At 41.4% G+C, this 24991-nt stretch overlaps 2 protein-coding genes across 9 annotated transcripts in view; both read right to left on the minus strand.

Moving 5' to 3' along the window:
• Nucleotides 1-1322: 1322 nt before the first annotated feature.
• Nucleotides 1323-6313, minus strand: slc2a1c (solute carrier family 2 member 1c). 2 transcript variants are annotated; one of them, XM_028987947.1, is made up of 10 exons: nt 6052-6313; nt 5794-5846; nt 4734-5336; nt 4037-4277; nt 3804-3960; nt 3153-3337; nt 2594-2698; nt 2386-2487; nt 2092-2295; nt 1323-1804 (listed from the first exon to the last, which is right to left on the minus strand). In XM_028987947.1, the coding sequence occupies exons 3-10, from the start codon at nt 4862-4864 to the stop codon at nt 1625-1627; spliced, it is 1305 nt and encodes a 434-aa protein (XP_028843780.1). In that variant the 5' UTR covers nt 4865-5336; nt 5794-5846; nt 6052-6313; the 3' UTR covers nt 1323-1624. The 2 variants fall into 2 exon arrangements, with proteins under 2 accessions (XP_028843780.1, XP_028843779.1); XM_028987946.1 differs by lacking the exon at nt 6052-6313 and having other exon boundaries at nt 4734-4894; nt 5238-5336; nt 5794-5808.
• A 5105-nt stretch (nt 6314-11418) lies between these two features.
• The window catches only part of smoc1 (SPARC related modular calcium binding 1), a 39416-nt gene continuing 25843 nt past the window's right edge, over nt 11419-24991 (minus strand). For 4 of the 7 annotated variants that reach the window (XM_028976733.1, XM_028976723.1, XM_028976715.1 and 1 more), the window contains 5 exons: nt 23423-23505; nt 20983-21088; nt 20586-20833; nt 20000-20036; nt 11419-13035 (listed from right to left, as the gene is read on the minus strand). In XM_028976733.1, the coding sequence (XP_028832566.1) occupies nt 12996-13035; nt 20000-20036; nt 20586-20833; nt 20983-21088; nt 23423-23505 (514 nt within the window). In that variant the 3' untranslated portion in view covers nt 11419-12995. Of the gene's footprint in view, nt 13036-19979; nt 20037-20585; nt 20834-20982; nt 21089-23422; nt 23506-24991 lie in introns of all 7 variants that reach the window. The other 3 variants (XM_028976694.1, XM_028976705.1, XM_028976683.1) reach the window with 3 other exon arrangements.

The raw sequence follows: 24991 nt of genomic DNA on the forward strand, positions 1-24991 counted from the left end.
ACAAGTGAGCTTTTTCCTATTGGTGGGCCTGTTTTATCTGTCCTCACAATGAACAGAATAAGAACACAACGATCAGCACTTTGACTAAATTGAAACCTTATGAAATGCGTCTATTTGTTAAAATGTCCTAATTACAACTAGACATGCTTTGCAAATAAGATACACATTTGTTTGTGTATATCCAAACTGTTTAGGTGATGTGAAATGTTAGGGGCTTTATAGAGCTATTTCTTTAATTGGCAGGTTGCATCAAACTTACTAAATCGGCACTATGACACTGTCTTTTCCACTTGGGAGTATAATTAAATATCCAACAAGCACACATCTCTGATGTGGACCTCGGCTCACAAAACATAATCGAAAGGTACAGGATGTTCTCATTATTAGACTACGAGAGAAAAGCATGCGGCGCATTTTACAGGTTTGTTTAACTATGCAGTTAAATTTTGCATTCTTGTCTCTTGTTTAATTTTTCCATAGATAAGTGTGTCTTTTTCATGGATTCCTACTGGCATACATGCACACACACGCACACAATTCAGTCATTGCTTCACCTTATTATAGACCGCATGCAGCACATTTTTCTCCTCTTCTTTTTTAAACTTGTGTCCTTAACAATTCTCAACATAACAATTGGTGGCAATTAACAGGAGAAGTAATTAAACACAAACAAGCATATAAAATTTGTTGCTGTTGTCACAGTTACTGATTTGAAGTTATTCCAATGGGCCACTGTAGGGAAATTGGGACATCATAACATATTGATTAGTGTGGTATTTCAATGATTTTTTAAAGCAACAGCAAAACAATTATCCATTAATAGACACAGATTTGGAGACCACAAGGGGGTGATATGACATCTACAGGTGTTTCACATATAGTTACCATGCTGACCTGACAACAACTCATTCACAAGGAACTCATTACTGGCTTTACAAATACTGTATTTCCTTATTAATGAAATGCTGATGTATAACTAGAGTCATCTGGAGAAGTTCCGTGCTGTAGGAGAAGTCAAACAAATCACTCTGAAGGACACAGTCATGTATTTACCCTACGGTCCAGATTTTGCTGGTATTTGGCCGTGGCCGGTGGCAGGGAGGACTGGGTTGAAACATTCATAACAGACTTTGAGATGTACACAGAGTACATACGTGCCAGAATTCACAGGTATAAGATTATCACGGAAAACAGCAGCTACACGACAACGTCTGGTTGAGTGTGTCTGCTGGTAAGACAGTTTGTACAGTACAACTATCATGAGATTCAGTGCAGAATGTAAAATAACAGTACAGCATGGTTATACATGATTTAATGGACTTTCAAATGATAACTACAGTACATTCTGTGGGGTGACCATTATGGCCTCCTCTTCAGCAATTTGCTCTGATGCACCAGTAAGGCTGTGTTTATTGGCCTTGTTATTTCTTAATATTGTGTTTATTGTGTTTATATATGCAGATAGTTATTATATGTTATATATCTGAATAATGCATATACCATTGTAACCCATTATGGTGACCAAGAGTGAAGTGGGTTGCAGAAGCAGTATTGCTGACTGGGTCAGATTCTCCCTATTCCATTAAACTAGCACTGCTTTTACTTTAGTTGTGGTTGTGTGGGTTCAGGCGAATGTGTTAAAACTTGGCTTATTATTCAAGGGAATTCCCTCTGCACCACGGAACTCTGCAGCAATGTCCTCAAAGCTGCGGCCTCTTGTCTCGGGCAGCCGAAGCATGGTGTAGGTGAACGCCACAAGCGCCATCACCATGAAGAGGAGGTAGACGTACGCCCCACAGAGCTTCTGTACCAAGAAAATGGAGACAGTTGCTTTTCCAACCATAATTTGTCTGTCACACAAATAAAAAAAAGACTGTTTTGTTGTTTTTAAATGATGGTTTCAAAAAATGGTTTCAAAAAAATGAGACACAAACAGAAGTTTGGGTGGAACCCAATTGTTCCAGAATAAAAAAAATATTTTCTTATTGTGAAATAATTTAACTTGAATCTTGTAATTGAGTCTCTCATTGTGCAAACATGTAGCTTATCAGTAATGATGTTTTTCATGAAATATACCCTGGTTACACCTACCAGCAGTGGGGGGAACAGTAACGCAAGTATAAACTTTCCTCCCCAGTTCAGCATGCAGGTAAATGCCATGGCCATGGGCCGAGCCGTCTGGTCAAAGAGTTCAGCAGCAATGAACCAAGAGATGGGCCCAGGTCCTACTTCATATGCAGAGATCAGGAAAAACACCACCAGAACCTGCAGGCTGCGGAGATCTGGCACAACGCTCTGGTGAAGTCAGGAAAGAATGAAGAAAGATGTCAATCCATCTTAAAAAAAAAAAAAAATTCAGGACTTAAAAAAAAAAATCCATCTTACCAAAAGAGAGTCTGTGATGGTCATGAGGAGATTGCATATAGCCAGACACAGGAAGCCGGTCAGAAGCAGCTTCCTGCGTCCTGCTCTCTCTACCAAGAAAAACTTCAATAGCAAGGCAAAAATGTGAAGGCAATGACGTGAAGAAATTACATGAACATTGTACGCTGAACAAAATACGAAGAATGTGTGTAAAACTGGTAACACTTACTGCAACGATAGTGAATGCCACATTGACCGTCCCCACCCCAAGTGTCAGATATTTTGCTTCTTCAAATTTAGACTTGGCAAACATTTTAGTTGAATAATTTATTATCTGGAATAGAAAAAGTACATAAGCAATAATTACTATTGCTATTGCTATTACTATTGCTCCCCTGCTGTGTTTCGTAACCTCAGGGTGGATTCCGACACACTGACCCAGATTTCTTGCACCAAACACGGGCTTTGTGGATACAAATGAAAATTTTTTATGAGTCCATGGGAATATGAGGCAGCGTTAGCAGCACCCCCTTACTGTTCCACACCAAGAATGGAAGGTAAACCCCCCCCCAAAAACCAATCACTCACTTTCCATAAACGCCAAGTCCTACGCAGGATCGTGGATGCACATACACACACACACACTAACACCTACGAACAATTCAGAGTTGCCAATTCACGTAGAGTGCCTTTCGACGGTGGGAGGGTTAGATAATGGCTTACTCAGTTGGCCAAAAAAATGAATGAAGAGGACTTTGCCCAAGAGGAACGTGAAGCCTGATACTTACTGCATTGAACCCAGACAGCTGGCTGCCCAGGTTGATGATCAGAACAAGCTTTATGGGTTGTCTGTACCGTCTCTTCTTCAGAAACTCTTGGACGGTGACTTCTAATTGACTGTGAGCGGCTTCTTCCTTCATTTCCTCCAGCTCATGCATGACCGCTTCAGGGCTCGACCGGAACCTTCGCAGTGCTAAGAGAGATACATAATCAGCAATATGTTATGCACCAATGTAGACTTACAACAATATTGAACTTAGGTACATAGTGGTACCAAACAAAGTATTTGCATAAATTTCAGTTATTTACATGAATTTATTGTTGTAATATTGTTGTTGTTATTGCTGTTGTAAGTTGTAAAATCAATACATACTTAGCTCATTTTATGTATTACTATCTATACAATAAAAACATAGAACACACACACACACACACACACACACACACACACACACACACACACACACATATATATATATATATATTTGTGATTGCTCAGCTTTGATTTATTTCTGTTCTTCATATGATTAGAATTAAATTTAGTGTAATCAAATGACGCATTATTTTGTACAAAGATTTTGGTAATCTAATTGAAAATACCATTGTACCTAAAGTTTAATGCCATATATTTTAAACCTGTACAGATTGCTTTGACCCACCAGCTTCTGCCTCTTTCTCCTGGCCCCGGTTGATGAAGAGGTAGCGTGGGCTTTCAGGACAGAATGGTAGAATCAAGTATTGCAGCACAGCAGGTATGAGGGACAGCGATAACATCATGGCCCAGTATTTGTCTGTGCCCAGCACCAAGCCAACCACCTACACAATGCAACATACAAATTATGATGAAATCCAGGTAAATTAAATTTTCGTTATTAATTTCTTCATGTCTTACCATGCCCAGCAGAATGCCAGAGGCAAAAGAGACCTGATTGAGTGTGGCAAAGGCTCCACGTAGGTTGGTGGGTGAGACACCCTGGATGTAGAGAGGGTTCAGGCTCATGGCAAGTCCACAAAACAGGCCAAAAATCAGCCGACCCACTATGAGTATCTCAAAGGATCCAGAGCCCTTGCTGGCAACCATAAGACACGCACCAACGATGGACAGGGCATTCACTATCAGGATTGCATTCCGCCTGAGAACAGAGTGTGAAATTTATTTCAGCGCATCCCTAAGTATTCCATGAGTAAAATTAAAAAATAATCACTGTATGAAAAAAGTTATCATCATTAATTATCTGCTTTAAAACTGATGCATTGCACCATTGAGCTTTTGATTATCACTGGTTCTGTTCTGTTAATCTCTAAAAATAATGTCCTTTTTGTAAATGATGAAAGGCAATTAAAAATAGTAATTTTCCAAAAAATTAATGGAAAACAGTGAGACTATGCATCATTCTCTAAATATAATATTGAAGGTCAGTTCCAAACATGTGAGCTAATTCCACTGATTTTAAAATGGAAAGAATATGTACCTCAGAGAAAAATGTCCTAAAATGACACCCGTGGGACAACCTCAGCAATATTTGTTAAAAGATTCACCAAAAACCTATTCATCTTCTTCTTCAACAACATACTATTGATTTTCACACCTTCCATAAGTGTCTGCCAGCCATTTGACCCCAAGGGATCCCAGAAGAGCTCCAAAGTCCTTGATGCTGACTGACAGTGACCAGAGGAAGGTGAGGCTATGGTCCGGCATGGACTGATTGAACCGTGACATCCAGGTGACATTGAAAAACTCCTCAATTACCTGCCGAGAGAAATAAATCTGTACCCAGTGTTCTACCGTTCTCTGTTACTCTATGAACTATTAACACAAGCACCTTGACCCTCACGCAAAAAAAGAAAAACATATGGATTATGCAACAAGATGTAGTATTTTTTTTTCATCTCTACCCGACTGTGATCTGTTTCCACATAAACAATGCTGACCGTCCATCATTATACACCTGCAGGAATAAACACACTAGATGTGTGACAGTGTGCATTACGAACATGTCCAAACACGAAACAGCACATCTCAAACACAGATTTCATCACCGCCTGCCATGTTTATTTCGTGCTTGTCAGGGCACAAATTAACTTCCACTCACCCTGGCTGGAGCATTGATGTTTCCAGTGTGGTATCCGATCTGGAGGGAGCCAAGGACTGCTGCCACAATGGAGGTCAAGAGTGTGGCTGTCAGATGGCTCTAGACACATGTGAAGATGTGCAAGTCACACACATGTAATCTGACACTTTTTACATATTGACACAATTTAGGTAATCAGCTGATCCTGATTATTAAAATCATTAATGTGCCATGTTTAACTTTAATCTTTTAAATCTTCATTATAATATATATGGGGTGGTAGTAGCCTAGTGGGTAACACACTCGCCTATGAACCAGAAGACCCAGGTTCAAATCCCACTTACTACCATTGTGTCCCTGAGCAAGACACTTAACCTTAAGTTGCTCCAGGGGGACTGTCCCTGTAACTACTGATCATAAGTCGCTCTGGATAAGGGCGTCTGATAAATTCTGTAAATGTATATGCTGGAGCTTTACACTTTTCAAATAGAAGGCTCTATACAAACAAAAAGATACCAGTTATATGTGCAAAAAAACAGCAGAAAATGAAAGTTGAAAAATGCAATTATGCACAGACCTCTTTGAATGCCATTGGCTCAAGTAGGTTTATCACGTCCTAATGATGTAAACCTAAATCATCAGCGGGTGAGAGACTGTGGATTAAATAACACCCTGCATACAAATATTTTCTAAAAGAAAAAACAACATTTGTTCATTCCCAAGTGCCATTATGCGTAAAAAAATGAAGATTATTACACTAAATAACTTCTGAACCACTGAAGAAACAGTACTGTTTTTACATGTCTGAAGGTTATATTTGATCCAGTTTACTCACCTTGACGGAAAAGCGAGTGCTGATTTTTGTATTATTATTTACTTGTGTCAAATCCAGAAAGTGTCCTCATACCACCCCTTCCTTTTTTGTTTTTGCTATATCTGTTCTTCATCTATGAATTTGACTTCCAAGACTGGGTCTCGATCCTGTTCCGAATGGCCTTGGCTGTGGCTGTAAACTGCCAAACTGAACTCCAAACTGAGCTCCACACATACCTCCAACTTCGGCCGCCAGTGGAAGAAAGTGACCCTTTACATCAGCGGTGAAGTCTCACCAGCCTGGTGAATTTGAGGCGAGTCTGAAAAAATGGCAGCAATGGATTTTCTGTGGTAATGATGTCACTGACCTGCCCAGTGCACCATGGGAACCATGCTTCAGTGAACAATATTCACATGCAGCGTGCCACCCAAAAAGTTCATTTCCACCCGTCAGAAATTGACAGTGTAAAAAGTTATTTTTACAATCACATATTCAGTCTAAATAGAATGTTTAACATCAATTAGATGTTGTAGTAATTTATAACTGGAAATACAGAGTTGCAATGTTTACTCAATAGTATACTGAATACAAATACGAAGGATCTTAATTTCATCCCAGGCAGTCATATTATATGATGCAATGCAACAGTACATATTCACCACAGTACAATGGTGGACAGTAACAAAGAGTATAATTTGGTCCTGTCTTTGATGTGTATCTCTACAATACTGAAACAATTTCCACTCGTTTTACTCCATATTTCATTACATTGTGTGAAATCTGTGGTTCCTTTTTAAGTAAGTGGCAAGTTCCTGAATTTCTGGGGGAGATCACAACGGAAACATTTGCAGTTATGCCCGGCATGCATCTTTCTTCTGAATGTATATAAACACCAGTTCATATCATAGTGTATCTAATCTGACTAGTTTATGCACAGAGACAACCGATGCTGCCTGATCTCATATCATACCACAACATTGTTCACAAAGAGTTTGCCTTCACTGTTTTGTGTGTATGATGATTGTCATTGACAATTGTTACATTCTATATAAAGATTGGTGTGCAGAGAGTGGAGGCTTTTCACCTAAAATGAATTAATTTGAGACATTAACATCATATGTTAAATCAGGTTACTTATAAAATTGGTATTTTAGCAAATATGAAGATACCTTGGGTATCTCAAATTCTTTCACCACTGCTAAATTATCACAAAATCACAGAAGGCCTAGAACTGACTTCAGACTTGGAAGTTATACACTCGATTTCATGAAAATCTGAAAACCTGAGTATGACCGGTGACACACATTATTGGCTCTGCCCCCCCCCCAAAAAAACACCGCCTTTCACACAAAAGTGTGACAATTCACAGCCAGCAGCATTTATCAGGCAACACAACGTTGGGGGATCATTTCTTACTGGTCTTTCTAACATAGAGACATATACTCTATGTATTAATAGTTTCAGCTCCTACAATATTTCCATGTAATGCTACAAATGCTGAAGATTTATATAATATATTTATAGAGCGATCAGTAGCATTCATTATATGGTATGTTTTCACTTCAAAACATCTTATAATCCCACAATTCTGAAATTATTGTGTCTTTTGACTATCTGGCATTAGTGTTCTTTGGACCCGATGGCCAATTAACCAAAAACAATCAAACAAAAGTCACCATGTGCTTATCTGTAAGCAGTAAGGAGAGCACACAAAAGTCACCATGTGCTTATCTGTAAGCAGTAAGGAGAGCATGTACATATGAATGATTTCTCTACTGTTGATTATTGGCCAAAAAAAGGATATTTGTGCACATTGGGAAAATCCCTAGAATTAAATTTTAGTCAAAATAATTACATGCCAAAAAAATAAATAAAACCGAAGGAGAGTCTCAAAGGGCAAAAAGGAGGACAGATTCTACAAAATAAAAAAGGGTAGAAAGTGCTTGGATAATGAATCTGGGCGAGGAGACATTCCTAGGCAAAGACCACATCAAAAGTGGGCAAACATCAGTACAATAAAACTCCAGTAAAAGCTGAATGTCTCATAAATCTAAACACACTCTTGGTGGCCCCAGGGGGTTGGAGTTCCAGGTAATTCTGCCCTCAAACACTTGACCTGATGCCGTCATCTTACAAACAATGTAAAAAGAAATGTCCATGAGAAATTCAGATAAAATGCAAACCTCTGATGGATGGCTGGTACATTCTTCACCTACGTACTTTCCCTGCTAATTTGTTCTTTTCTCCCTCTGTTCTTTTACTAATGACTCCCTGTGCATGGACCACTTTTTACCATCAGGGGGCTTAATCACACAACAGCCCACTGTCAGTAATATTATTTCCAGTATAAAAAATATTACACGTCCCCAGAGAAGGCTGCAATAACATTATATATCATTCTGATTCACTGTGATTTACTAAGCACAGAAGTCAAAATGCACCTACTCCATTAGAGGGTTTAAAGGTCCACAGACACGGCCTGTGTTCTCTGTCCTGCCTTATTAGGGATGTAAAAACACAGGAATGGTACAGAGAAACTGTATTCTTCGTGATAAAATGCTATTGGCTTAAGGCCCACACTTGCTGGGAACACACACTTGAAGTGTAAGCAATAAACCTGCAGCTCGGACTCCGTCACAAATGCAGAACGTTTCCATCCAAAAATATAATTGAATGCAGCATATTTGGATGTTTGAAGATGTTGTTCTGCACATGAATTATGTTGCTGTGCGCTGCGCTGAAGGGGGCGGAGAACAAACAAGTTACCTTCCTGAAGGGAATGACAAAAATGTTCATCATGTTTACGACACATATGGTGCCAATTAGGGTGCCAGCATTCATCAGAAAGAGAACACACCACACACACACACACACACACACACACTTACAAACAAGCAACAATCATGCGCATACACTAGTTTAGACACGAAACGAAGAAACACCTGCTCCAAATCGGCCAGCTGAGTTCTCAATCAGCGTGTAAGATGTGCCTGACCTTTGACATGTAGGCCTTGCCCTCTGTCCTTAAGGCATAGGCTGGTCAACAGGTGCTAAAGCAGGCACGGAGGACATCAGACACAAATGGCAAACAGTGCAGGCATTCTCCTTAACCCCCCTCCTCCCGCACACACACACACTCATTGTGTCTATTAACAATATTACTCCCACCTACTTCCCCCAAGGTGGCTGCCTTTAATGAGCTCTAATAGAATTTGAATGACCTTAAAGGTTTGAAGGAACCTGAAAGCACATCTCAGGGGTTATCCATTAAACTGTCTGCTTTTAGGGTTTTCAGGTGAATGTTTTGTACCTCCTGAGAATCTCACATGTGCACATGGCACAAATACACACAGATAAACCAAAATCACTTTCAGGCCCAAGAGGCTGCCACACACTGCCTTTTGTGCATCTTGAATTCTCTCTCTCTCTCTCTCTCTCTCTCTCTCACACACACACACAAACACACTCACATCCCTAGGCAGCTGCGTCATTATAAAACTCTTTTGAACTTCACACTGGAAGTCAAATGCCACATGTGTCAGTACGAGACAGATGTAGTGCAGCTGCTTCTCAGCTCTTATTTCACCTCCCCTTCACCACCACCACCACCTCCAATCACACCTCACAGTGCAGCTCAGTAACACCAACACCACTCCAACGACATCTTCATCTGTACCCACAACTTACCATATCCATGTCCAATATATTACAGCAAACCCTGAAAACGGCTATTGGCTTATTCATTTCAAGAAACTGAAACTTTCCAATTTGTAATGAAAATGTTATTTATTCAAGCAAGAAACTTTAGATGAGTTACTGTTTTCTAAACCTTTTCTTTCAGATCTCAAAGCCAATATTCTGTAATGCACTGTAATGCACTGGCTCAACTTGGATCAACTCCATTATACTTTTGCAGATTTCCATTCAAAGCAAATAATAAAAATACAGCAGTATACCTTATACCTTGAAGGTGAACTTTATTGATTTTTTTACAAAGCTAAAACGGGATGAAGCCAATGGGGATGATTGAAAGGTTTCACATATTCTAGATTATCAAAGTAGTCCAAGGCGGCGTCTCCTCCCATACATCAGGGTGGTAGTGGGTAACACACTCGCCTATGAAACAGAAGACCCAGGTTCACTTACTGGATAACATTTACATTTACAGCATTTATCAGACGCCCTTATCCAGAGCGGCTTACAATCAGTTGTTACAGGGACAGTCCCCCCTGGAGCAATTTAGGGTTAAGTGTCTTGCTCAGGGACACAATGGTAGTAAGCGGAATTTGAACCTGGGTCTTCTGGTTCATAGGCGAGTGTGTTACCAACTAGGCTACTACCACCCGGATAAGGGCGTCTGATAAATGCTGTAAATGTAAAATGCTGTAAAACATCAGAGAAACAGAGGTGTATGGGAGGAGCCATGTGCATGTAGATATTAGTGAACTCATGAAAATGACATTCGTGAACACTCCCTACTAAATCGGAAAAAAATCTCCCAGTGTGACTCTTAGGGGCAGTGTTGGCCTAGTGGGTAAGGAAAACTACACATAATCAGAAGGTTGCCATTCATGGCTGCCCACTTCTGGGTTAAAAGCAGAGGACACATTTCATTGTGTGTCATGCTGTGTTTCACAATGACAATCACGTCACTTTCACTTTTGAGCAGCTGCAGACGCTGTATTTATACTCAAAACAGCGTAAGTATACTGTGGTCATTTGTCTTGATAATTCCCATGGTTTGATGCACCATGATTACAGCCACTTCTACTTGATGAAACAGTTTCTGCAAAATCTGATGCGATCCTCTCCCTGCTGAGGTCTGGAAGCAATTCTTCTGCACACTTGCCCACTGTTCTCATCTGATTGGAGATGTGGTTGCCCCGCTGCTTACATATTTTATTGCTCTGCGGGGTGCAGATAAGACTCCTTTTGTATTGGAAAAGATTTGAAACGCATCCATCTGTACAACAGCATATGTAACATAAAAAAGTTCTACATATTCGTTTCTATATCAACAAAGCACTACAATTGCAATCAATGAAAACAATGACAGTCGTGACTAGGATTCATATTTATTTTTTTTATTCAAAACTGGTGATGCTGACAATTTAAATTCAGGAAGTGAGCAAAACACAGTATACAGTTTGATACACAAATAAAACAGATCTGCACTTTCCATATCTCCAACATGAAAATGGACAGATGTTTTAGACGACACCATTTCAAGAGGGCTAGTGAGCATGGGAGCTTTCAGAACAATCTTTCAATCAGCTAATGATTACCAGCGCCTGGCCAACCATGCAGTTTTGCCGAGGTGGACAGTTCATTTAATCATTACTTTAAGTGCTGAGGTGCAACTGCATCCTAAACAAACTGGCCCTCTGGGTACAGTTGCCTATTTACACTGTACTGAATCTTATATATTTACATATCAACCATTTAGTTTTTTTTTTTGGATAAGCCACTGCTACGCACAAGATAAAGACATCAAACACATACAAAAAAGGTTTTGTCTCTCCTACATTATGTGTATGTGTGTGTGTGTATGTGTGTCACCACAACATTAAAACCACTGACAGGGGATGAGAATATCATTGAATATCTGGTGCCTGTCAAGGAGAAGGATTTATAGTAAACAGTCTGTTCATTTGTGTTGGAAAGTTGGAACACTACATTGCATCTTGAAAGCACAAGGCATGGAAAGTGGTGACATTTGTGTCAGAGAGTTATAGATGCTTGCAAGGACCAAAGGTAAAACTTTTTGCTTTAGTCCAATGCTGGTTGTGATTAAAAAGTGCCTAATTCTGACCTCTGTCCAGCACCACCAAGTGCCTACAATGGCCATGTGAACTTCAGAACTAGACAATGGATCAATGGAATGTGAAAGGCAGACTACTAGAAGCAGTGTAACACTTTGGGTAGTGTTCTGCTAGGTAACAGTGGGTTTATGTTACTTTATAACCCACCCACCTAAAGATCTTCTGCTAACATATTGGTGACAGATACCACAGAACATCTTCTTCTGTCTAGCACTGTCCAGGTCTTGATGGGTCAGAGCTGTTTCAGTAGTAAAAGGGAAATTACCCACTACTTTGTGGCTTTAATGTTGTGACTGATGGGTGCATGTTTTTTTTAATCATGATGGGACTTTATTACCTTCCTGGTATGATTCCCGGGTAGCATGAAGAACAAAAAATTATGATAAAGGAAGATAATCGATTATTGTCGTCATGTGAACTTTATGAAGTTGTACTGCTTTGTACAACATGGATGCATGTACTTATCAGTCTAATGCCCTCTACACCTTCATAGTTAAACATTGATGACACAGGTTGTCTAGATTAAAAGTCTCCATTCCGGGACAGATCAGATATGAGCTTGTCTCAGGCCATATCGGAGGCAAATTAATACTAAAAAGGGTCTAAATTAGGATTTATACCCACAGCCTTTTTATTATTATAAAATATTTTATTTCATTTTTATGGTTACCTATGTGAACACAAATTCTGCTAAGCAGCAAGCCTGCTTGATGTCCAACCTGCCAAATGTTTTGCAGAAGAAAGACTTCATGACTAGACAAATAACTGTGATTTAGTGCATTTTACTGTAAGGAAAAACACTCATATCCTGACTTTAAGCTCTGATTTTTACAGTGAACAGTGTAAAAAAGAAACTAATAGAACATTACAAAAATCTTGAACTGTATACAAAGAGTATAAAAAGACAACAGTTTTCATTTTTGTTTGAACAAGTTGTAATGTTTTAGGTGAAATCTGGTGAATTCTGGGTTGATCAGGTCACCACTTATGATGATATTATTATGAGCTGCAATTAATGGGAACAAAAAAAATATCGGGAAGAGAAAGTGCAAATATTTTCTTCTTTTATGTTGACAATTTATCTGGTCCATCTTGTGCCTTCCTTTTCTTTTTTTACAGATGCCCTACCAGTATGCCCTCTGTTTAGCTTCTGGAGCCTTCTCTCTTCACACTAGACGACCTACTGGGGATAGACAACAAGGGAACATGGGTGTTAACAGAACACACTTGGATCATGGATGCAAGCAGAAATCCATTGTGTGACAAAATTCTTCACACACACACATACACACACACACACACACACACACACACTAATCCCCATGACTGAGGAGCATGCAAGTTCCTGTCTGAGACAGGAGGGTACAGATGGAGAGGGTTGGGGCAAATAGAAAACGGAGCTGCAATAAGGATGTTAAGCACTAAGACAAGTGTATGGGATGCAGGCTTAGTCATAAGCAGAGATCTCTACCAGATATATGCTCTTAAAAAAGGCTGACAGTGAATTGATGTTAGGCTGCAGGAAGTGTACACAAGTAAGGATTAATGTATAGAAATTGATGCACTGGTTTCACTGTATCAATTCCTGTTATTTGTTCCAGCAGCCACAGGCACGGCAGAGAGCGTGATTGAGCTGTCTTGACCTAGTTCAAATTCAAAGCTCAAGTGGTCACATGAAAAGCACTGGTACAAGGACTGTCTGCTGGACTGGGTATGGGACTCCTCGTGGGCCCATCAATCATGAAGAAGCTTAGAGGCCTGGGTTAGGAGGCTGGGAGATGGGTAAGGAGCCCAGATTGGTTGCAGATGGCTGCTGTGGAGGAGAGTGGGAGCACTCCCTGTGAAGCTCTCCCCATGGGGGAAGGGGATTTTGAACCCTTGAGAGCACATTGGTGTGTGTGTGTGTGTGTGTGTGTGTTTTGTATGAAGAAAGTTAGGGAAACTTCTGCTACGATTGGGGTGGAAAGGCACTAACATTCTATTGTTACATGCTGTGTAGTCAGCATAACTATGTGATCTTATTCACATTTGCTAAACTGTGCTCTTTTGGACACTGCGCTGTAAATTCTGCATTATTTGTGTGTCTTTATCTAATATTTGTGCACCAGACTCAATATGTGCCATGTCCTTCTTCTCTCTATGTCCAACAATGTCTGATTGAATTGCACTGGCAATTATCAGGCTCCAGCAAAGCAGAAAGCTGTGCCATCCCTCTTTCACTAAGATAAAGTGGTGAAATGTCTGCGCCATTAACAACACAAAGCACCATGGACACCCCGGCCCCACATCTGATAAAGAGGCGAAACCAGATCTACTCAACCTGAGAACATCTCCATCTCGCCAGGGACTTTCAAACGGAGGGTTTGGCTTCTGAGGCATGGGACTCTGTCTGAGCGGATAGCAGGCAACAGCAGAATAAAATCATATTTAGATCGAACTTTGACTCTCCTAAGCCTCTGGGCACATTATAGCATAGCTATGAGGCCAGAGGTATCTGGCAGGTTGTGAAGGCCAGACACAGTGGAAGAACCTGGTTAAGAGATGGAGCTTTTATACTAATGCCAGTGCTTTTACACTGTTGGCAAATATCACAATTAAGTCATCTCATAAAAGTAGCAGCTCAACAGGTCACCGTGATATCACATATCATTAAGAAAAAATAACAACAACAACAAACGGTGAACAGTAATTATTTTGCTGGAAGGCCATCCACATCTGTTTTGAAACCATGGTGTCAGACTGTTTAGTGAGTAGTGAAAGAATGGCTTTATTAGTCTGCACAGTTCTTTTCAGACATTTACTGCTGTCTGAACGTATATGGATATTACTACAGAGGGTTATGGGGGTTGGTGTGAACACATATGTCAGAATCTGTCATGCCATGTCTGATTAGGCCAGTGTGTGAGCAGAGCAGGTCATTTTCCAAAGTGAATGAACATGCTGAGGACACCTTCTCAATGCTGTGAAACCTTCTGAATACAAACAAGAAGAAAAATCTTGTTTGAAAAAAAAAATCTAATGACAATTTAGTCTTAAAACTGAGGGGAACCCATGCACCTAGGGTGCCCAGAGAAATGGATCCATCAATCACCTGCAAACACAACATTCCACTGGTACTGGTCCATATCCCGGTCACCATCATATTCGTAGAGGGCCAGCCGGTGGCATCAGGACCATCACTCAACAGACTGTTCCACTGCACCTGCGACCGGATGCCCGCACTGAATCCCTCACCTTCCTGATCACCACCATCGTGACGTCACCCATCATCCTAGGCCATGCCTGGCTGGCCGTCCACGAGCCTCACTTATCCTGGTTCTCTGGTTTGGTTGCCTGGTTTGGTGACAGAGCTCCTCCCAGGCACTGGCTGTGGCAAGATTTTTCTTTGTGTCGGAGAAGGACGGAGGGCTGAGGCCGTGCTTTAACTACCGTGAGCTCAACAAAATCACCATAAGGAACCAGACTCCCCTGGCTCTTATCAACACCACCCTTGACGCCCTCTCAGGTGCCAAAATCTACAATCTGATCCACAGCCGACATGGTAATGAATGGAGGACATACAGAATCCCATAAGTTGACCCCCAGGTACATTGTTCCCTTCCACATTCTCAACAGGATCAACTCCGTCACATAACACCTCCAACAGCCTTCGTCCATCAGGGCTCCTCTGGTCTTTCATGTCAGTCACCTCAGACCATTCATCACCTCCAGCTTAGGCCCCGCCACCGGCCAGAATCATAGATGGTATTCAACTGGCTGTCACCTGGTGATCAGTGTGCTGTCATTGTTACTTCCATGCACACGACTTGCTCACCTACTCTTTGTTCCCGAATCATATTGTCTAGTCTTTTGTGTTCGTATCAACGAGTGCCGACACCGGTAGGTGCACAGCGCAAGCTCAGAGATAATAATGGAGGTTTCTCACCCACCTTGTTGCACCTATTCTGCAATTGGCTTTCTCGTCTCCTCCAACACCTGCTCTCTCTCACTGCCTCCCCAATCAATTGTGACATTAGCAGCAATACCTTTGCCTGTGAAGCCCTTTTTATGCAACACAAGGATGACTGCACATGTTTCCTTGTGGGCCACCATGGTTAACAGAGGAAGGACAATCATTTCAAGCATCACCCTCCTTTTAAAGCATCCAGTCTGCTATTCTAACTCAATCAGCATGACAGAATGATCTCCAGCTTTCGGCTCATCAACACTCTCACTTGTGTTAATGCGAGGATCACTGAAATGATCTCAGCAGGTACTTTTGTGGCAGGGCTGAAATGCAGTGGCATTTTTTGGGGGATTCATTTTCATGGCAAAGAAGGACTTTTTAATTGATCTGGTCACTCTTCATAACATTCTGGAGTGTATGCAAATTGCCATATTAAAAATAGAAGCAGAACGGAAGCAGAAACCTTCTCCCCTGCATTTTCATGAGAACAGCATGTATTAGCCCAAACTCCAACCTGACCGATAGCCCCAAAAAGCGTCATACAATAGTGGACGACAGGTTTGTGGTTGTGCTGCAGAACCTCATGAATCAAACACAAGAAATCCTCTGGGGGTGTTTTTCCCGCTAACTTTGTGTGGAGGCCTTTTGCATATGACCGTACTCCATGTTTCCGGTTTCCTGTTAGATTTCAAACCAGAATTACAGTGCCACCTACATGTGTGGGGGGTTAAAAATGAGTCAGTAAACATTTCAGAAAATGCTCTCGTGTGGACGAATGTTTTTTAGAGAATAGCAACACGTTTTAGAAAATAACATTCTTGGGTGGACGGGGCCTTAGTCATACTGGTGCTCAGCTTTATTTGCGAGGCCTTGTCCCGTCTTCAGTCTGTCTTCGGTCTCTGGTCCGTGCCTCACACTGGCTCAGTGTGGCTATGATTAAGTATGGGTTTGAGGTATTACTTTTTAATCTGTGAGCCAAGAGAGCTGGTCACTTCTGCTTTATGACTTAAATATCGGGAAATACCTTTAAATCATGGGAACCCTTGGGTACATATTTGGCATCAAATATGCTTCAGTTTACAAAATGAAAGGATGTACTGTGTCTGCGTTCCAAAGAAGGCATCTTTGGAAACAGATGGTGGTAAATTATTTAAAAATCCTACGTGAAAAAAAAAAAACTGGTCAAAGGAGTCCTTCAGTTTGGAAACGAGGGACTAAAAAGGAACTGATGCAGACTGGAAGGGCTGGTCCCAGTCTTCATGTAAGACTTACACACAATCTTGACATAATGGATGTCAAGATTGTCCTGCCAATACAGTTAAGGATGTCCTGCCAATACAGTTATTCTCAGTGGACTGCAAAAAAAAAGGACATGGTCTCGATGTCTACTGGACCTTTGTGATGTCCCCAATTGTTTCCACCCACCACACTGGTGGGACTAGCTTGGCATGCTTGCTTCCTTTAATGTGGCAGTAGAGGCCAGTCTTTCATTCTGCCTTGCGTGACGGTGCGCTGGAATTTTCTTGCAAGGGAATGGTTGATGTAATATTGCCACTGTGTTCTGGGGTTGTTTGCGGGTGTCAAGTTTGTGTTTAATACCCACCATTATGCTGCGAGATATGCGGCTACACCTGATTGTTGCTATATGACATTGTTATGACAAATAAGACGCTGTACGCAAGACGGAGTGCTTTGTAAATCCAGCCCATGACACCAGCTTGCATCAATAATATAATGAACGGTATTTTAAAAAAATGTCCCAAGCATGTGAGTTGTGTATTCCCACAACCATCGTCTGGATTTACAAGAAACACAATAACAATTGTGCATGTGTTGGACTGATGGCCATGTTGTGAGTGGCATCCGGGAGAATGTATGTGCACCCACAGAATGCCTTTGTCCTCACATTAGTGAACAAGCCCCACACTTAGCCCCAGTTCAAAAAACAGCAAGCAGAGATTCTTACATCAACAAGGAAAAAAGGATTATGAGAGCTTCTTTAATCAGATGAGGAAAAATCCAAACTTTAGGAGCTGATTCATGTGCCTTGAGCAGAAGGACTTGGCAGTCACAGTTAGACAACATCAATATCTTCACAATCCCACTCAAACTACCATGGTATCAGTCCTGGAAATATCAGCTCAGGGCTTTTCTGGCCTACCGAGCCTTAACTATTTCATTCCAAATAACTCGAAAGAGTTGGGAATGTTGCCACTGGAGGGTAGCTGAGCTGCAATATGAGGTGAACATGGCTTTTTGCAGTGCTCTGAGGTGGGGTGAAAGTGGAGGGCGCACTAAAGCAGATTCTGGGCAGGAGCTGCTCCCTTACCTCCACAAACGACCCTTGCTGTTTACCCTGGCAGGCGAGCCTGTGGCCCGATCAGCCTGACGTTATGCCCGCGCCGAGCCACTGCTTTTCAGGCTGGGCATGCAGCGCCAGGGTAAACACATGACCTCAATGCTACACCATGTCACGGAGGCCCACGCGCCAGACCGAACCGCCCCGCCGAGACTAATAATGCGGGGTCCCTGAGGACCAGACAAATAACGGGGAGAAAAAGTGCGATAATCACACAGCAACAAACAACAGACTTGGTCATAATTAGTTATCGCTTAGTATATGACACGATGCTGCCCAAATTCCAAGGGCTCTGCAGCACACTTTATTTAATATCTGAACGGCGGCAGGACATGAACACACACCCTCGTCCTGCACACCGCCTTACAACTAGCAAAGCTGTTCTGACTTGCAGATATGTGGAGTGGGAGGAGAGAAGAAAACGAAGGGACGCAACCATCTTTTACAGGAATTCCACCAGAGATTAGCGCTAATCAGCACGAACGGGGGCCGTGTCAGCGCCCCTCCTGTCAGTGGGCGCACTTGGGTTCTGCGGTGTATTTATGGAGCCCAGGTCCGGGCCCTGACTTCTGCCGATTATGGTGAAAACCCAGTCATTCCTCAAAGAGAGTAATGGCTGCAGACGAAGCACGGAGACAGAATAATGGACTGTCACATTTTATCTCAGCTGCAGGACATGCTTAATCGTTGCCAAATGGGGAAATATTGCGGTCTTGAGTGTCCATTATTGAACACAAGTTCTGCTTTGTGGATTTTGTTGATGTCCTATTTGTTCTGGAGGAATTGCTACTAGAAGAGAGACTCACTTGTTTACCACTCCCTTCCTCAGGTGAGGTAATACTTGACTCAAGAGAACACACAAAAAATGTATACAAGTAGCTTTTTAATTTTAATCTAATTTGCTGTTGACAGTGCCAGTGCCCTACCAGGAGAAATATGTGAATGACCACAGATCATGGGCAGTAGAGTAGAAATGGCAGAAATGTCGGGTTTAAGAATAATAATTGAAAAAGATCATCTCTTCATTTGTTTAGCCATATTATAGCAAATGGATGGTTAGAAATAAGTAAATATTTATGTTGGTCAAAAACAATTAAAATATGAAACTATTAGAAAAAAGCATCTGCACAAAACCAACTATGTTATGGCACATTGCTTATCATGTAATAAGTATTAAAAACATAAACAGTTCACATTTAACATATCCTTAAATTATTAATAATTATAAATGTTATAAATTATTAATTATTAATTGAGCCTCTAATATGTACCAGAACAAATTTGCACAAACTTTAATTAATTTGGGAGAAGACCAGATAATGATGTGTCCACTGTACACTGCATTTATTTTTATTTATGCCAGACATAATTGTTTTTCAAAAATGATTCTAGGTTCGGGATGCATAATTGAGATTGGAAGCTGAATCAGGTCTACAATGCAAGTTAACTGCAAAGACGGAATTTAACTATCCATAAATGCTTTTTCCGCTTATATTGAGCACTCAGAGTGGGGGTGCCACCTCATCGCAGAGGGCACATACACATACACACCATTCATTCACACACTCACACCAAGAATAATTTAGAGTCACCAGTCCTCCTAGTGTTCATGCTTTTGTACAGCAGGGAAATACCTAGTGACAGGACAGGTTAGGAATACAGAACCAGCTACCCCATACCCTAGTTCAAGATCCAAATAATAAATATTTGATGATAAAGACTGTAATGTTGTATTTACTATTTATTGTACAACCATTTCACGCATGTTGCATGGCATAATATTAGGAAAGCATGTTAGTAAATGCATTTTAGTGGGTCTTACTGAACAAATTTGTTGCTTGCCTTGTCCCTTGGCTGTTGCTGCTACTCACAGAGGTGCCTGAAGGAGAAATATACACACACGAGACAAATGAGCTCTCATGCACTGAAGATGTTCATGTATGCGGACAGTCCCCCACCTGGTTGTACAATGAGATGTTAGTCATCCAGCAGACAGATTCTAAAAACAAATCATTCCCACTGAGATGCTAGTGCAGGCTGATTTTCACTTGTGGTCTGTGTTGTTTTCTTAATGCTCAGACAGGCTGCAGAAGCCTACTTTTCCATTTCTCTCTCTTGCTCTCTCTCTTAGCTTTTCTTATGAAGCATTAATTGGCAGAGTCCACCATGTTTTGACTGGCTGCTTGTGTATTTGCTGCATTTTTTTCCCATTTTCTTGAGCTTTGCTATTAAGGAAAGTTTCAGAGAGTGGAAGAACTATCAAAATGTCATGGGGAAAATTACCTTGCAAATATATCAAAATAATGTAGTGTTCTATTGTGTCTCTACCACATCAGTTTCTCTAGGTTTCTTCCTGGAATCAAAACATTTGCATTCATTCAGTCATTCATTCCCAAACCCAAGCAGACGTCCATCTGGCACACCTCACCTCCTTCCTTGTTGACCCCAAGGCAGCCTTTGAGCTCCTGCAGGGAGATGACCTTATCCTTGTTTAGGTCGCAGTAGTCCGTGAACTTGCGGGCGCATCTCTTGGGCTTGGCCTTCTTTTTAACATAGCGCTTGAAAGGTTTCATTTCCTTCTTGTTGATGTCAAGGCTGCCATTGTTGTCCAGCTGGCCAAAATACCAGTGAACCACCCTCTCCTCCAGTGTGTGGCTGGGATCTGGCTCCACGAACCTGTAAGGGAACAAAACAGAGCTCCTGAGAGTCTCCTTGTGTCAGACAAAACCATAGAAGCCTGACTGGATGCCGAGTCATATGGACTGTGATGTATAAGTAACACATTTAATTCTCTAAGGATGTCTGAGTTTTTTTCCACTACTTACCTCCCACCACCAGAGGGCATTGGTGAATTTATAGCCTGTACCATATCTGTGGTCAGGGCATCCAACAGGCTGGTTATAAACTCTAGCTTCTTCCCTTCAGGGCAACCTGCCACATGCAAATAAGAAATCCTCTGCAAGATCAATAACGTACTGCATTTCTCTGAGTCCATATATATAACGCCGAATGTTGTGGAAAATGCTAACACGAAAGCACTTCCCCCAACCGGATCTGGAATGTCTCCCCTTATGTCATCATAAAGGGAAAGGTTACCTCCCATTTCTCATGCTTTGTCTGCCCATAGAATTTCCCACCCCTCCCCTAAAAATTAAAATTAAAATTTTATTTGTCACATACATAGTCATACACAGTATGATATGCAGTGAAATGCTTTTAACGCAGTGAAATGCTTTAAAAAAGTAGGTCCACTGACCGTCTTGCAAATGTGTGAAGCATTGCAGTTGCTCGGTAACTAATGTAAAAATGAGCACAAATGTATTATTTTGGTTCCGTCATGTGAGACTTCTATAGCCTGCGCTCCTCCTAGTCCCGCCTCTCTCCTCCTCGTGATCATTTAAAGCTACACACACCGAAATGGTGCGTCCTGCAAAAATCTCATTGTGTGACTGGCTAAAAGAGGTTGTAATTCTGCATCTCGGAAAGAGACTTCAGACACAGTATTATGAGACCACTAAGACCTATATAAAAGCAAAACAAATTTCATAAGAGGGGACATTTAACAAACGACCGAGCACAGCTTGCTGGTCAACCTAAGGAATGAAAGAGTCAGACTGGAGCAGATGCAGGAGTGTGAGGTGACAAGAGAGCCTCAACTGGTCAGTACAGGCCCGTTAAGTTTTTACAATGAAAGGGCGAACACCTAGGGTAGCACATTTTAATTGCCCAGATGCACAATTTTAACAGCTCACGAGATATTTCAACCTTAACTGTGTCTCCTAAAGAGCAACTTCAAAAACAGCAGTGCACAAGTAAATGAATCTTCTCATTTTACCTCTGCTCAATGAAACACTCTTAATCCTTCTCCCTGTTCGTTCTTCCTCATCCACCCTTTCCTGTTTTGAGGGCGCCTTATTTTTCTTGATCTAGTTGATCTACCCCCCCCCTCGCTACTCCCTTACTCCGCCCGCTTCAGCGCATTCCACAGAGTTCAATGGCACGCCAGGTGAATCCAATTAACACGGCCACAGATAGAGGGGACTCGGCGACGTGCCGCCTCGCTGCATCTGAACCCAAGTGTTAAATTGGAGCGCGTGGAGCTGGACCCGTAGTTTTCCGACGCACGTCGGGCCGGCCCTAAGTAAGCACGCTGCGGTATGTGACACTCGAGTGCAAACAAGTTGCTTCGCTCGGCTTGCGATGACCAAAATGCTTTTGTCAGGGATCAGAGACTCAATCAAACGTCCCTGTGATAATTTCCGACTCCGGACCCGCCTTGATGTGGCTTCGATGGAGACGTGTGCTTTGTTGTGGCAGTTTAGGGCATCCTGCTAGAGTACATAAAAATAACTGCACACCAACATCCCCCCAACCCCCACACTACACCCCCCGCCTACCATGCAAGCACCCTTCCAACACTCCCGCTGGCCGTAAAACATACCACACATCTGTCGCACAGTCAGAAGCCATGTTTGACTCTGTAAACTCACCAGATGGCAAATTAAATAAGGGTTAAAATGCGACTTTAAACGGTGAGGGGAGAGGGGTGCAGAACTGATGCCTGGGAACTACAAGAGGGATTTGATGGGCTTTGGCCAGAGAAGGGATATTAAAACTACTTAATTTACCTTTCAGCACTGTATTTTGCTCTCCTCATGGTGCATGGACCTTTAGAGGTCAAGGAGGTAACCAGGAATCTTTTGCTAATACCACCAAAGAATATTTCTTTCTTCTTTTATTCACTAGATGGCAAAAGCTTAGCGGTAAGTACGTCAGACATTAACACCTTACAGCTCCAGAGATGTGGTGAGATGGTTGACCCTGCACTCTAACCCCGAGATCCTCAAGGATATGTGAAGAAGCTAACCTGACCCTAACACGAAACACATTTTTCCACACACCTGCCATAAACTATGCATATTATATTTTACAATGTCATGTCTTATTATTGGCAATATGATGTTAGGATCCCCTATACAAAACATTACCCTTATTACCATTGTCTAAAATAACGTAATGCACGTTGCAATGTGAAACTTTCAGTTCCTCATCAAAACAAAAGCCAACTTTTCCTAGCTTCTAGGCTGGTGTGATGAATGAAATTGCAAGACTACACCTAATTCACAGAGGTTGGGTTGTTAATTGTTGAGACCATGTCACTGCAGGGAAGGGACTGATCAATAGGCTTAAAGCTACAAGTATAAAAGGAAATGGAAATATGGTAGCATTTCAACCCAGTGTCCTCCACTTGTTGATCCCACTCACCTGCCAGGTCCCTATCCCTGAAAGGATCCTCCATCTCCGATACTCGAGAACGTGCATCGTCGTCACACTCTGGATGCTGGTACCTGCAAAGAGCAAGAGAACGTTGAAACAGAGTCTCCTCCGAAGAATCCCTTTACTTTACTTTAATTTACTTTACTTTATTTTGCAGACGCTTTTATCCAAAGAGACTTACAGGAGGAGTTACAGAATCCCTGGCATCTCCTAATTTATTTAGGCCTCCACAGCAATAACCTTGTGCTCGAATTCCATATATGTTTTAAAAGAGATATAATCGTAATCTAGTTTGACAGACATGACTAAAATATATCACCCTGCAGCTAACAAAAAAGAAAGTAAAAAAGCTCTGTCATACCAGATCTTACAAAACAAAAGTAATCTGCCAAGAGTTTCCCAGCAGGAATGCATGTAAAGAGACAAATGTTGCTGCATAGCCTTTTTTCGGAGCGGCGTCAAGGAGAATGGCTATGTGTGTATAGCTGGCTGATTCTCAGTCTTTTTTGTTGGTCTTTTGACTCAACTGAGAAGTGTTTTTTTGCTTGAGTGTGAATAATAGCTCAGTGTTAGAACACCAGATGCTGAATTCATGTTTCAGGAATAGGAAAGTTGCACAGTGTCTTATTTCAGGCTGTTTTGTTTTTTCGGGACCGAGTGGAGTTTTTGAGGCATGACTGTGCACACTGTCTGACAAAACCCCAATAAGTGTGCTACATGTTTTTTTTTTTTTAACAGATGCGCCCAGTGGACTTATTCAGCGTCGCAAACACGCACCAGGAGAGCATGGGCTCAATGCCGAGACATGTACCGCTGACTTTTCCAAGGCAAGACTGCAGGGAAAGGCTAGCTCTGCTTACTCAACACAGAAACTTATTAAGTCAGAGTGTGCGTAAAACCCACAGCGCAGTAAATCATACGGAATCAGACAAATTATTTGGCGGCCTGTCAACTGCATTATTAACAGGTCTTTCTAATCTCAATAGGCTCATTGTTGTGAGATGGCTTTTCATTTGACATCCAAGTCATGTAATATTTTAAAAATAATCTTTGGTGTAAAGAGAAAAGGAATATTAAAAAAACCATACCTCTGTAACTAAAATTACACAAGATAAATAAAATAGGACACCTCATATTTCAGTGCACAGAGAAATCATTTTAAACCATGAAAATGCACAAAAAAGTGGGCAACTTTTTTTTTTTTAAAGCTGAGTGGTGCTCAAGACCATAACTCAGCAGTTATGAATGTTTGACCTGTATCTACACGCAATCCTTCTGAGCGGGTTGTGGCACACACACACACACACACACACACACACACACACACACACACACACACACACACACAGACACACACACACACACACAAACACACACACACACAAAAAGTTGGGATGTAACAGAATAATATTAAAGGTGAATGCCAGTTGCCTAATGCAGAATTAAGATTTTTTAAGCTAATATGCAAAAAGCAATTAAAAAATCCACCAGCCAGAACTGTCATAAAAAAGAAAAAACATTCATTCTTTGTTTTCTGAAAGTATTCTGATTCTACAT

Source organism: Denticeps clupeoides, chromosome 1 (assembly GCF_900700375.1).
Source record: "Denticeps clupeoides chromosome 1, fDenClu1.1, whole genome shotgun sequence".
NCBI classification, from domain to species: Eukaryota; Metazoa; Chordata; class Actinopteri; order Clupeiformes; family Denticipitidae; genus Denticeps; species Denticeps clupeoides.